The sequence below is a fragment of the Mesocricetus auratus genome, unplaced genomic scaffold (assembly GCF_017639785.1).
Source record: "Mesocricetus auratus isolate SY011 unplaced genomic scaffold, BCM_Maur_2.0 Super-Scaffold_100031, whole genome shotgun sequence".
Classification (NCBI taxonomy): domain Eukaryota; kingdom Metazoa; phylum Chordata; class Mammalia; order Rodentia; family Cricetidae; genus Mesocricetus; species Mesocricetus auratus.
In genome coordinates, this window is record NW_024429212.1 from 5,567,048 (window position 1) to 5,580,371 (window position 13,324).

At 43.8% G+C, this 13,324-nt stretch overlaps 1 protein-coding gene across 4 annotated transcripts in view; it reads right to left on the minus strand.

Annotated features, from left to right (window-relative positions):
* Fbxo25 (F-box protein 25) overlaps nt 1–10,635 on the minus strand; it is a 28,667-nt gene extending 18,032 nt beyond the window's left edge. For 3 of the 4 annotated variants that reach the window (XM_021234410.2, XM_021234411.2, XM_013122469.3), the window contains exons 1-4: nt 10,516–10,628; nt 6,247–6,390; nt 3,008–3,108; nt 2,168–2,217 (exon numbers count right to left, since the gene is read on the minus strand). In XM_021234410.2, coding sequence (XP_021090069.1) covers nt 2,168–2,217; nt 3,008–3,108; nt 6,247–6,380 — 285 coding nt within the window. In that variant the 5' untranslated portion in view covers nt 6,381–6,390; nt 10,516–10,628. Of the gene's footprint in view, nt 1–2,167; nt 2,218–3,007; nt 3,109–6,246; nt 6,391–10,515 lie in introns of all 4 variants that reach the window. The other variant, XM_021234409.2, reaches the window with a different exon arrangement.
* Between the last annotated feature and the right edge of the window lie 2,689 nt (nt 10,636–13,324).

Genomic DNA, 13,324 nt, shown 5'->3' on the forward strand with positions numbered 1-13,324 from the left:
CGGGCGGTGGTGGCGCGCGCCTTTAATCCTAGCACTCGGGAGGCAGAGGCAGGCGGATCTCTGTGAGTTCGAGGCCAGGCTGGACTGAAAGCCTCTAAAACAATATAGAGAAACCCTGTCTCATAAAAGCCAAAAAAAAAAAAAAAAAAAAAAAAAAAGAGCATGTGTCTTCAGAGGCTGCCCTGGGTGAGTACCAGAGACAAAGATGATGGCACAGGACCAGATGCAGATCTGACAGACAGCCCTGGGTTCTTTGTGAGCCCGCCAGACCCCCATCCCAAGAAGGCACAGGACATCCTGGCAACCTCCTGACATTCCCCTTGTTGCTTTTCCCAGCTAGAATCCACAGGACTCACAAAGTAGGTGAGAGGTTTCATCAAGCTTGGCTTTGCACAGATCAGGTCAGCTCTGTCAGTCTTTCAGTGGCGGGTATGTCAAGGGCTGGACTCGGGCTATGCCCACTTACAGGCATTAGCCATCACCAAGTCAGCTCTCTTTCTCACAATCAAGTGTCTTCTAGGAAGCTGAGGTAGTTTAAAGATGTAATTGGGCAAAGTGCCTGCCACCAAGTCTGAAAGCTTGAGGACCCACATGGTAGAATGGGAGATCTGACTCCTGCAAGGGGTCCTTGGACCTCCACATCCCTGCTGCAGTATGTGAGCACATGTGGGCATGTGTGCGCGCACACACACAGTAAGTAAATGCGGTAATTAAAAAAATAAGGATATTATTAACATTTCTAGAACACTTAACTAATCCTAACCTTATAATTATGTAATAGAAATTGTACCCCTGTTTTTTTTCTAACAGCTGTAAAATAAAGCAAATGCAGATGTTCAAGGTCTCTAAAAGAAACTAGGTTTACTTAAAAGTAGAGAAACAAGAAACACTGTAGCCGACTGGTTTATGTGATGACTCATACATAGGAAAGCTTTTGTCAGCTCAGCAATCGAAAGCAGAGACAAAGTCCAGGGTCTGCAGGGCCACCTATGCAGCTTCCTGTGAGCCACTTTGCGTTACGGAAGGAGGGGCTCATGGGCATCTTATTCCCCCAAACACAAGGTAAAGGAATAACTTCAGCAGCTGCAGCTCACACTGCCAGAACACGGATCAAACACACAGGAATGTATGCTTGGTTGTGAGGAACCCTTGCTGATTCAGAGATGAATGGGGATCAAAACTTGATGGGGGAAGTCCTGTGTATTTGTCAATAAAGCACTGTTGGCCAATAGGGAACCAAGATAGGTGGGACTAGGAGGCCAGGAGGACTCTGGGAAGGAGACACACAGAGAGTCAAGATGTAACGCCATGGGGTAGGAAGCCCGGAAACCTCTCCGGTAAGAAAAATACTTAGATTAACAATTATGGGGTAATTACTTAAGTCAGAGCTAGCCAGTAAGAAACAAGCAAGGCCAACAGCTTCATAATTAATATAGCTTCCTGTGTGTTTATTTGGGACTGATGTGGCTCTGGAACCAGGCTGGCGGGAAGGCTTCTCTCAAGGAAAGGCTTCTCTTTACATAATGGTGATCAGGAGTAGGATGATGAATTTCCACGTAGAATGACAAAAGCTTTAAAGGAATTTTAGAAACAGAAGAACAGAGAGAAGCACAGATTTTTGGTAGCAGCATTTTCTCAGGTGGGCTCTGTTTTGCTAGCTACAAGCAGAGACTCACGCCACGGCTCACTTAAGGGCGTCTTCCTGACTCAGCATAAGCAAAAAAAAAAAAAAAACCCAGCAAGGTTCTTTTAAGAGGCTCTGCTAACAATTGAAAGGTGTGTACGTACTGCTAGAAGTGACAGTGACCACATCTCCAAGCCGGCAGCTTTTGCTGGATGTCAGCATGGACTGAGGCGGTAAGCTGGAACAACGCTTACGCCCGCCATCTTAGAAAAAACGGCAGTTTAAACAGCCTCGGTTTTAACAGATAAGACACGTGACCAGAAAAACATAAAGAGTTACACGCATACACCTGTACCACACATACCCAGTGCACAGCCATGCACATATCAATGAATACATGAACATGATTATAATCGCTGCCTCAAAATCTGTCATATGTACATATGTATACCTGTTAGAATGTGACCTTGTATTACTAAAGAAATAAACATGACCTATTCAACACAAACAATACAGTATACACTTTTCTAAAGGCATACTTACTTCTTTTGTGCTTTCTTTATGGACATAGATCCATTTTTCACGATAAAAACCTAGAACAAAGATGAAATGTCTTTAAAATCAGGCAAATCATTTCAACCTCAAGATTTTAAGGAAGCTGTAAGATGATCTTGTTGGTCCAGTTAAGAGATGTTTTTGCTAAAGTGTAAACAGTACACTCTGTCCCCTAATATCACCTAAGTGCTCAGATACCTCAACATGAAAGAAACATTTGATAGTGTCATACCTTATTAACTTAGAAAATTGATATTGGTATGTCAGATGTAAATGCTTGTACAGTATACACCTAACAGTAGGTTCTGGTCTTTTATTACCTGTTATGGCCACACGTGGTCACATAACTAAGATCATGAAGTTTCTCCTTGTGCTCTACCTTCTTCACCTTACAGGTATTCATAGCACGTGCCAAGGTGGGCAGGGCTGCGACAGAACCCACAGTCCCCTCAAGCCTTGTGCCTGTACATCATTGCCCACCGCCGAGCTCTGCCCCCTTTGGCTCCTGTCCACTCCCCAGTGGCCCCACATGAGAGCATCCCTCCTAGAAGCCTTTCTGTTCAGAAAGGAGCTCAGTTCGGGTCTGCATCTGGCTACTCAGACGCGGAGGCGTGCTTCCGGCTCACCAGCGTTGTACAAACCTCACCAGCAGACAGCTGAGTTAAGGGCAGTCTGATTACCAGACGGACGGGTAGCACTGAGCGCAGTGCTTGCTTGAACACCTTTATCTCCCTGTACCTCGTTAGAAAACACTGCCAAGCAATCCATCATGGCGATGCATATGTCCCACAAACAAAAGACTACACAGTCATCAATGAAAAGTCTTACTGTGAGCAGCTGTGTCATTTCCAAAGTGTTCCTTCTTCCTCTTCTTGGCTGCGTATTCACACTCATTACTGAATATTTCTTCTTCACCGTTATTTAAGATACTGAAATAAAGATACTTCAGTAAAGTAAGTTTTTCATGGAAAATTTTATTTAGCTTTTCTTTTGTAAGAAAATAAGTATTTGCTTGGTATTTTAGGGAATGAAAATAAAGACCCTGTTAAGTCCTGGCAAGAAGTACTAAATTTCATGAGTCATGAGTTGGAGACTCAAGGGTTAATCACTACATTTTCTTTTCCTTTTGAAGGAAATAAGATTTATACTCATTTCTTTCAGAAATGTTCCTTTAGAAGCGCCTGGCATGCTTTAGACTCTCCCAAACATCAAAATACTTTAAAATCTGAGCATAATAAACAAAACTATAAAAGCAATGAAAAGAGCCTAGTAGCAATATGACTATGGAGCTAAAACTTGCCATGTCCCTGGTCAAAGTCAAGTAAACATTAACGCTCCTGTTTATCATCTACATTTTTCAAATATCTGGCTGAAGCTAACTCTTGCTGAACTGTGCATTTTCTTAATAAGTTTCTATCAAATATGCTGAGGAACCAGCAGATGAAAGCTAGAGTTGTAATGTTTAAACACATTTAAAGTATGCTAGTGGTTTTTTTTTTATGAAACAAGGAATTCAAATCAAGCAATAACAACTCAAACATCTTTTCTTTAAAAAAAAATATTTACTTTGTAATAAAAACTATACCAGCCTGGTCTACAGAGTTGAGTTTCAGGACAGCCAGGGCTACACAAAAAGAGAGAGAGAGAGAGAGAGGGAGGGAGGGAGGGAGGGAGAGGGAGGGAGGGAGGGAGGGAGATTCAGTCCCTGACTCTCACCATCTCACAGTCACTGTCACTAGTCTGTTGTCATTGACTCAGACACTAGATGGAGACACTCTTGAACCTGAAAAAGCTTTAACTAAAACTAAAAACTGAAAGGGAAAATGAAATACTATTGTTCTCCCAAAACCAGCATCACAGAAAGGAGAAACTACAGAAAGGATGACCAGCCAGCTTCAGCACTGGGGCTCTCTGTGTACTAGCTATAGGAGGTACATCAGGCACAGCACAGCTTGTGGGCACTCACAGACATATCTGACATGCCACCATCAGATGCTCCTACAGAGAGGGAACAGACTCATTACCAGGCTACCTGCTGCAGCAATCCCAGACCCGGCCACAGCTCCTACATCCATTGACTCTGCTGATATAATGCCCTCCTTTGGTACTGCTGAGTCTTTCCTAAACTGCCTAGGGTTTGATGGGAACCAGGGGACTTGGTAATGAGATCACCAGGAGACCTGTAGGTCATAATCGAAGGAAAATGCCTCAGAGACTGCAGGACTAAGAATCCACAACCGGGTCCTTGTCCAGACTTTTCTTAGCTCTCTCAGGCCCCATGTTTGGATATATGAGTCCCATACTGGGCACCATATGCAACAAGTCTTTTTCTGCCCTACAGCCTGCTCCCAAACAACGACAAAGAGACTTCTTATTGATTATGAAAGCTTAGCCTTAGCAAAGGCGTGCTTCTAACTAGTTCTTGTAACTTAAATTAAACTATTTCTATTAATCTATGTGCTGTCACCTGACTAATGGTTTTTACCTCATGTCCTGCTCCTCTGTGTCTGGTTGTCGACTCCCCCCTTTCTTCTTCCCAGACCTATCTCTGTCCAGAAGTCCTGCCCATATCTCCTGCCTAGCTATTAGCCATTTAGCTTTTTATTAAGCCAGTCACAGTGACATATCTTTTCACAGTGTAATCAAATATCTCACAACAGCAAATCTTAACTAGTTGCTATTTTTATGAGGTACTTTAAAGTAGGAAGAGGTCATACATTTTTGGTGATGGGTTTAGTAGCCAGGTATACAAAAATGAGAAGGGAAAAAATGCTTCCAGGATTAAAATTTAGCATGTACAAATAGTAATAAAAGTATTAAGAATATACAAACCTGCCGGGTGGTGGTGGCACACGCCTTTAATCCCAGCACTTGGGAGGCAGAGGCAGGCAGATCTCTGTGAGTTCGAGGCCAGCCTGGTCTACAAGAGCTAGTTCCAGGACAGCCTCCAAAGCCACAGAGAAACCCTGTCTCGAAAAACCAAAAAAAAAAAAAAGACCTTTCAGTTTTTCATTATATATATATGTGTGTGTGTGTATATATGTGTATATATATATATATATATGCTATCAGTCTACTACATTTCATAGCAAACACTTCCTATTTTATAGCCTTTGGTCCTACGAGCAATATCCTTTATCCCACTTAAAAAAAAAAAAAAACCAAAAGACTCTTCAACAACAAATCCCCCAAGGGACAGGCAAAGAACTTTAATTTGTCCAAGAAAGAAATGCAAATGGACTAAGGATGTATGAAAATGTGTGCAATAGTTATTGTTAAACCTTAGGGAAATACAAGTTAACATTGCCCTAACACTTTACATTCATTAAGATGTCTACTACACTGTCCAAAGTGCAGAAAGTAAGTGTTGGCGAGGATGTATAAAATGAGGACCTTTTTACACTGGTGGTGAAAATATAAAATGCTGCAGCCAGCGTGGAACAATATAGTAAGTCCTTCACTACGGAGCAGATTACCATCTAAACAGAGAGACCCGAAAGCAGGTCTTGAAGAGCCGTCCACACTCCTACATTCGTGACAGTCCCAGCCACGACACTGACATGCCTAAGCATTCCCCATGTCTATCAACAACTGCTCATTTAAACAAAACATAACTAATCCATACAACAAAGGATTCAGTCTTAAAACAAAGGAACTTTACCAGCACACGCTAAGCACACCTGGATCTGAGGACACTATCATAAAACAGATATCTAGTCACAAAAGGGCAGGCAGAGAAAGCATCACAAGTGGTATTGGAGTCTGGGAAAGGGATGGAGTTATTTACTGGGAACAAGGCAAGCTTGGTGCTGTGGAGGTGGCCCCGTGGCTAACAGTGTTGCTGGGCAAGCAGGAATGCCTAAGTTCAATCTCAGCACCCATGTGAAAGCCGGGTATGGCTGAATGCCCCTGACCAGGACTCTAGGGTGGAGGCAGACAGATCAGGGAGCATCTGGACAGCAGGCCCAGCCTGAGCTTAACTGTAAATGACAGAGCTCCACAGTGACCTGACAAACACAGGAGGCCACACGGGCTGGCAGCAGCCAGTCTACTGCACTGAGACTTACATGCTGTGGTTGATGGTGTACTGGCCATTCTCACTTCGGAGCTCTTGGCTACAAGAGTCACATCTTTTCCATCCATCCTCAGTTTTAATCCAGCTCCATCCAGGGGATCTCCAGTCCTGACCCAGAAATGGCATAGTTCTCCTGCTTTTAAGAAAAATTAGTTTACATTAAATGTTTATATAGACATAATGAACATAAAATTCTTCTCACCGGGTGGTGGTGATACATGCCTGTAATCGCAGCACTCAGGAGGCAGAGGCAGGTAAATCTCTGTCCGGCTCATATAAAGTATGTGTTTCTGTGTGGTGCTTGCTTGTATACACAATCTTAGAACATGAACACCATACTAGTGATAAAGACAGTAACATAAATTTAACTACAGAAGAAGGCAACACATCCAGGAAGGCCTTGAGAACAGACTCTGTGTGTGTGTGTGTGTACACATACATGTAATAATGGAGAAGGAGAGAAATGCCAGCCACAGGCACAGAGGATGGAAAGATGAAGGCTAGAATGTATGTGAGAGATCCGAAAGGCATGAGACAAGTTTGGTTGAGCTTTGGTTGAGCTGAAGTCCTAGGACGATGACCAGATCTTCAGACACTGAGGTGTTTGACTCTACCCTCTAAGACTCAGTCTTTGAATAGTGGATCAACGTGAACAGTGTTGTTTAGAAAGATAATTTTCTAGGGTCTGTAGCATAAAATGAAAAGGGAGAACAGAAACAGGAAAAAGTAGCTCCTGAACCAACAGCTGCTCACGCATGTCTTGTGCAGACCCATGCCCTCGGCTAACAAATGTCGAAAGCTTGATAAGATGCAAACACTGCACTAACCTAGGAGGCCACTCCCTGTAAGGTATATTTATCTCTTAGCTTCAAAACAGTTGTAACAGCATTTATAAAGAGCTGTTGTGGCATTTCTGGCGGACTGTGTTTTGGTTGCTGTCAACTCTTTATATACTGTATTTATTGACTGAACAGTTTGATGAGAAAATAGTTGCGTATTAACCCTTTCAGCAGCTACTTGGATCTGTTAAGGCTTGGTAGCTAGTAACCCAAGAAAATACAAAAATAAAACCCTTACGTCCCAGATTTTTTTCAACCTAGAGGAAAATACTTGTTTGTTTAAAAATTTATTTCATAGACTTGTGATAACACGATCTTGGGATCTCAGTATTAGTTCACTATTTTAAAGCATAATCTATATAGTTCAAAAACTAAGGCACAGACTCTAGATAAACAGTAACCAAAGGTCACTAGGATATAGGGCTATAGATCAATAGTACAGCACTTACCTAGTGTTCATAGGTCCTGGGTTCAATTCCAAGCACCACTTTAAAAAAAAATAAAAAGGCCACTGGGGCTAGGTATGGTGGCATACCTGTCCATCTGGCCACCTTTAATCCTAGCATTCAAGTAGATGAAGCAAGAATTAAAGGACTCCCAAGAAAGACTGTTCTCACATACAGAAGACAAGTTGCAGTTTAAAAGGTCACACATCAGGTTTTTAAATGTAATGTGAAGCACCTAATTTTGTGTATCAAAAAATAAGGTTACTAGAAGATTCTAAATGATGACAGCCCACTTTTGTTTGTTTTTGTTTTTTGAGACAGGGTCTCTCTGTATTGTTTTGGAGGCTGTCCTAGAACTCTCTCTGTAGACCAGGCTGGCCTCGAACTCACAGAAATCCACCTGCCTCTGCCTCCCGAGTGCTGGGATTAAAGGTATGCGCCACCAATGCCCAGCGGCAGCCCACTTTTTATGGGAAATTACCTACTTGGTTAAAAGACATGAATTGCTAGAATTTCATTAATATATTTAAAATTAAAATTACCTTTATTTTGAGAATTTGCAAATGCTAAGGCAGTCTAGCTTCTTTTCTGTTGCTGTGGTAAAATACTCTTGACAAAAACCTTTACATAGGAAAGGGTTTACTTCATTTCACAGGTTACGTTGAGGGTGGAACTCAAGCAGAAACCACAGAAGAATACTACTTACTGGCTTGCAAATTGTGTTTTGCTAAGCTAGCTTTTTCCACACAGCCCAGCCCCACCTGCCCAGGGTAGTACAACCAACAGTACACTGGGCCATCCTACAATTAGCAACCAAGAAAACAGCCAATAGATATGCCACATAGGCCAACCTCCTGGAGTTAATTCTCAACAGAGGCTCCCTCCTCTCAGGTGTGTCAAGCTGATACCAAGATTAGCCATCATATAAAGTAAAAACCCTAAATGATTTCTGAAAAATTAATATATGTGTATGAGTAATGTCTCAGCCTACTCAGCTGCAACACGGCTTGTATAATCTGCACTTACTTTTTAATATATTTACTTTCATTTTATGTGTGTGTGAGTGTTTCTTTTTTTGTTTTGCATGTACATAAGTGCACCACGGTCATGCAGTACCCAGTAAAGGCCAGACAAAGGCATCTATCCTCTTGGAACTGGAGTTGTATTCCATTGGGAGCCACCATGTGGGAGCTCCTGACCACTGAGCCATCCAGCCAGCCCCTATCTGCACTAGAATTTAAGCACAGCGATTGCTAATTAATGCCAGGAAGCACTTGGGGTTGAATACCTTTAAGTCTTTTCTGGGTTTCCATTTCACAAGGCAAGACACCAAGGTGGGGGCACTATAGGAGAACAGGATGAATTCTCCAAAGTCATTTCCTAGTAGAAACTCCTATGACCAAAGATCCTGAACTAAGCAAAAAATATGCTTTTTTTCTTCTTCTTCTTCTTCAACAAGCACATGGTTCTCCTAATGAATGAAAACAGTAACAACAAACGCTAGAACTCGGAATGGGCTCAACACTAATTCACCTGAGTTACAGCTAGTTTAGTCCTCACACTAACCTGTAAGGTAGGAAAAATCCTCATTTTACAAATTTAATTCTCTACATGGAGGCTCAGTGGTAGAGCACTTGCTTAGCATACCCAAGACCATGTGTTCACCCACTACATCACAACAAAAACTTAAAACTATGAACTTTCATCCCACAATCCATGTGCTTAGCCAATTTATAGTAATCCTAACAGCCTATTAAAACACATTCCAGAAAATAACAAGTTTGTGTGTTTTTTGTTGTTGGTTGCCTTTTTCTTTTCTTTTTTTTTCTTTCTTACTTTATATGTGTGTTGCTCTTTTCGTAAGTTACCTGAAAAAATAATTAGGATGTGCATCTGCTATGTGTATCTTCAAAACAATAAAAGCTTTGAGAGCATTACAATAAAACAAGTTATAGCAAAAAATAGCAAGGCAACTTCAACTTTGGAGAAAAAAGCTCCACGCTCATTTTTCATCTGAAAATCTGAGAAAGATAATTTCCACTGTTCTAGAGTAAGAATGAATGGACGGCCTGGTGCTGGAGGGATGGGTGAGCGGCTAAGGCACACACTAACTACTCTTACAGAGGACCCCAGGCTTGGTTCCCATCACTCCAATCAGGCAGCTCACAACTGTAACTCCAGTCCAACAGTACCCAACGGCTCTGTTCTTCTTGGGCACTCGTGCACAAGTCACACACAGAATTAGCAACGACAAAAACCCTTTTTAAAAATAGAATGAATAGACTTCAATCGAATAAGCGCATTCGATTTCGCCGCTGATCAAGTTTTCTTTCAAAATTTTTATGAGTTAAATCCAAACAACTTGGATCAGAGTTGAAGTTTGTAAATGTGGGTAAATTCGATTGTGAAAGATCATGTAAAAACACATTGCATATCTCAGGCTGGATGTCAGAAATGGGGTTTACTCCAAGAGGTCCAGAGAGATCATCACAGATGCGGTAGGACGGCACGCCCCGGAGCAGAGGAAAATGGAATGGGGGGGGCACCTTTTCTGATAATGGTGGGAAATTAAGTCTTGGAGCTGCATGCAAGAAAAAAGAAAGAAAGAAAATGGCCCTTCACAGGGACAGTTCTCCAGATGCCCGAGTTCAGGGCAGTTTGAATAGGATGGAGATGGAGCTCCACTGGAATACAGGCAGAAAGGAGCTGACTGTGAGGATGAAGATGAAAATTTCCTGGGTCTGGCAGCGAAACCACACGCAGGCCAGAAAGATGGGGCCCTGACAGGTGTGCTCGGGAGGAGGCAAGGACCGGCAGGAGACAGGCCGGCGGGGGCGGGGGACGGACGCCAGGACCCCCGGGAGGTGGGCGAGCCTACAGCCCGCCCGGGGCCAGCGGACAGCACGGCGGCCAGCGAAGCGCGGGCCGGGCTGCGCCCTGCCTGACAGCCCCTCCCCGTCCCGAGTCCCTTCTCACCTGCTGGTCCCTTTTAGACGAGACAGCCGCCAACCGCACCGAGCTGCAGCGTCCAATTATTGCCGGAAGTCGTCCGCCTCCCGCCGAGGTGCACCGCTGGACGCCCCGCCCCGGGGTCCCGTGGATTGGCCGATGTGGAGCCACGTGACTGTGTTGCTACCCGATCTCGGAGGCCTCTGTGCGCGCGTGCGCGGTGAGCACAGGCCCCACCCACCCATCCTCGGCGCCAGTGGACCCATTGTGGTGCTTTTCGACTCTCCTAGCTGGCGTTGCCACCGTCGCCTGGCGGAAACCGGTTGGTTAGCCACAGTCTCTGGACACCCGCTCCGGACCTACAGGCCTCCCGGGCGCCGGGCTGGTGCTAGCCCCGCCGGTCTACACTCATACTCCCCCTCAGCTCACTGCCTAGCGAGGCAGCTGTGAATGCAAAGGCCTGGTTTGGGCTGTCCCCATCTCCTACACACCAGGGTCTTCTTGCATGTATCGCTGCGGCTCAAAGAAGGTCTTGCTGACCTGCCGCCTGGAATATCTGCCAATTCCTAGGAAGCTAGAAAAGCAGTGCCAACGGACGGAAGGTTTTCCAAAATAGGTAGGGTGGGGTCTGTAGGAAGAAGAGGGCAAGTTGGACCGCTGCGGATTAAGAGGGGGCTGCAAACTAGAGCTTCTCAACCAGGGCTTGCTGCCGAGGAGTGTCGCTAGGAAAGGTCTCAGCCACCTGTGTGCCCATTTGATGGCAAAGCGAATGAGGAATGGTTCTGACCCGAGTAAACAAGTGCAAAATATTTAAAGGTGCCCGGTGTGTGGTAAGCACACATCATGTTCTGTTTTAGTCTTTTTTTACACTTTCGAGTGGTGTAGGTATTCATTCAGATTTGGAAAATACTTTTGAGTCATTTCCGATGTGCTTATTCCGATACTGTTTTTTCATTACACCCTTTTACAAACAATAGAGCAGTTATGGGGGGAAGTTGGCATTATTCTGTCCACACCTGTTTCAGGCACCTGGCTCTCACTTCTAAGCCATGCCGAATGGCTCTGTGTTTTTGGTTATTGAAATTGTGGCGGTGTATTTACAAGCAAAGGATAGCCATAATTCAGACTGTATGGAGTTTTTGTTGATGTTACCAGGTCAAGATACTGCCAAAACGGAGGCAATAAAATACAACTGCTCAACTTCCAATGGGGTTTATCCTGATAAGCCAGGCAAGGTGGAAATACTAAGCAAAAATGCATTAATAAACCCAATAGCAACATAAGTTATGTTATACCTAGGTTATCATAAACACTCTCAGAACACATATAAACCTATGATCAGGCAAGACTGTCTAATGCGGTCTGTTTAAACTGAGTTTAGAGCCAGCAGGATGGCTCAGCTGGTAACTGCTTGCTTTGCAAGTCTGATGACCTGAGTTCAGTTTTGGAATCCTGGGATTGACGGGCAGAGAGCCCGGTTCCCAAAAGTTGATCTTTGTACACTTTAACTTGCAGATGCCCATATTCACATACACAAACACAAAAGGAAATTAAAAGACTATTTTAAAAGTCTGTTGAATATGTTCTGTAGCCTAGCTATTTCCTCTGAATTGAAAACTTCCCTCCTGGAAAAAAGAATACAGCACCTAACAGCCAGAGGCAAAGGAAACTTAAAGGGTTGTGGAAGTCCTCAAGAGAAGATTCACAAAACCCCTACCTACCCAAGAGTTAAAATAAACAGAAGCAGCGTCAGGGCTCCAGAGATGAATTGTCAGCCATGCTGGTGTGAGTCTTTCGGGGTGTAGTGGCTCTGTGTCACCCATGCTCCTGCAAGTTACCCCAGTAAATCAACTCACTGGCTCACTGAGCTAAATGTGAGTGAAACAATTTCTTTGGTCTGATGCCAGTGTCACAACTAGGGTGAACGGGTATTTGGTTACATATCTCCAGGAAAAATCATGCAACAAATTCCTCTTCTGTGTATTGACCAATGTGCTAAATGTTTAACCTGTGAAAGAAGGGAAGCCACTCATAGAAACGGGAACATCCTCTCTAAACCGGTGGCAGCTGGGAAAGGTGACCTTGGCTGACTGAAGGCATGAGGTCAGAGTGAGCAGCAGAGACTTGGGGCATTCAATTTGCTTAACAAACTTAGACCAGGAAAAAACATACCGTGTTTCTTTACTTTCTTCCAAGAAATCCCAATCTGACAGTTGTCAAGAAGCTGGGAAAACTTAACCTGATTGTTGATATCCCTGTCCACATTGATGGTTCAGGATGGTAACAAGAAGCCTGTTGCTTGGCACAGATGCCTTGGTGTTCATGCCTCCCAGGGCGTGGGTGGTGGTAAGCTAAGGACCTGTGTATCCTGAGGGTGACTTTGCAACCATCTTTCTTGGCCTTGTTTTTGTACACAGGCAGGTGTACATCTTGCCCTCGGATGTTGTACCGTCTGGACTCAGGGAATAGCCTTGTTTTGTTTCCTCTCTGGAACTCAGAGCATAGCAAATTTAATGGAGTCTTTACATGCATTAATACTGTGGCAGAAATAAACCACCAGCATGACTCTGGCACCTTGGCATGGGACAGGGAGGCCCACATTTCATGTGCCCCATACTGGGATTCTTGAGAGATGTTTAGCTAATGATACCAACTTGAAATCCCATATAAACAACACACCTGTTTCTGATGGGCCAGCAACACGTCTGGATTTCAAGGTCACATCAAATATGGTGTCAGTGTTCACCAGCTTTATTTCTGATTGTTTCCGTGGTGATGCACTTATCTTATTACTGTATTGCCTTGAGGTACAAGCAATAAAACAAGGAGCATAAGA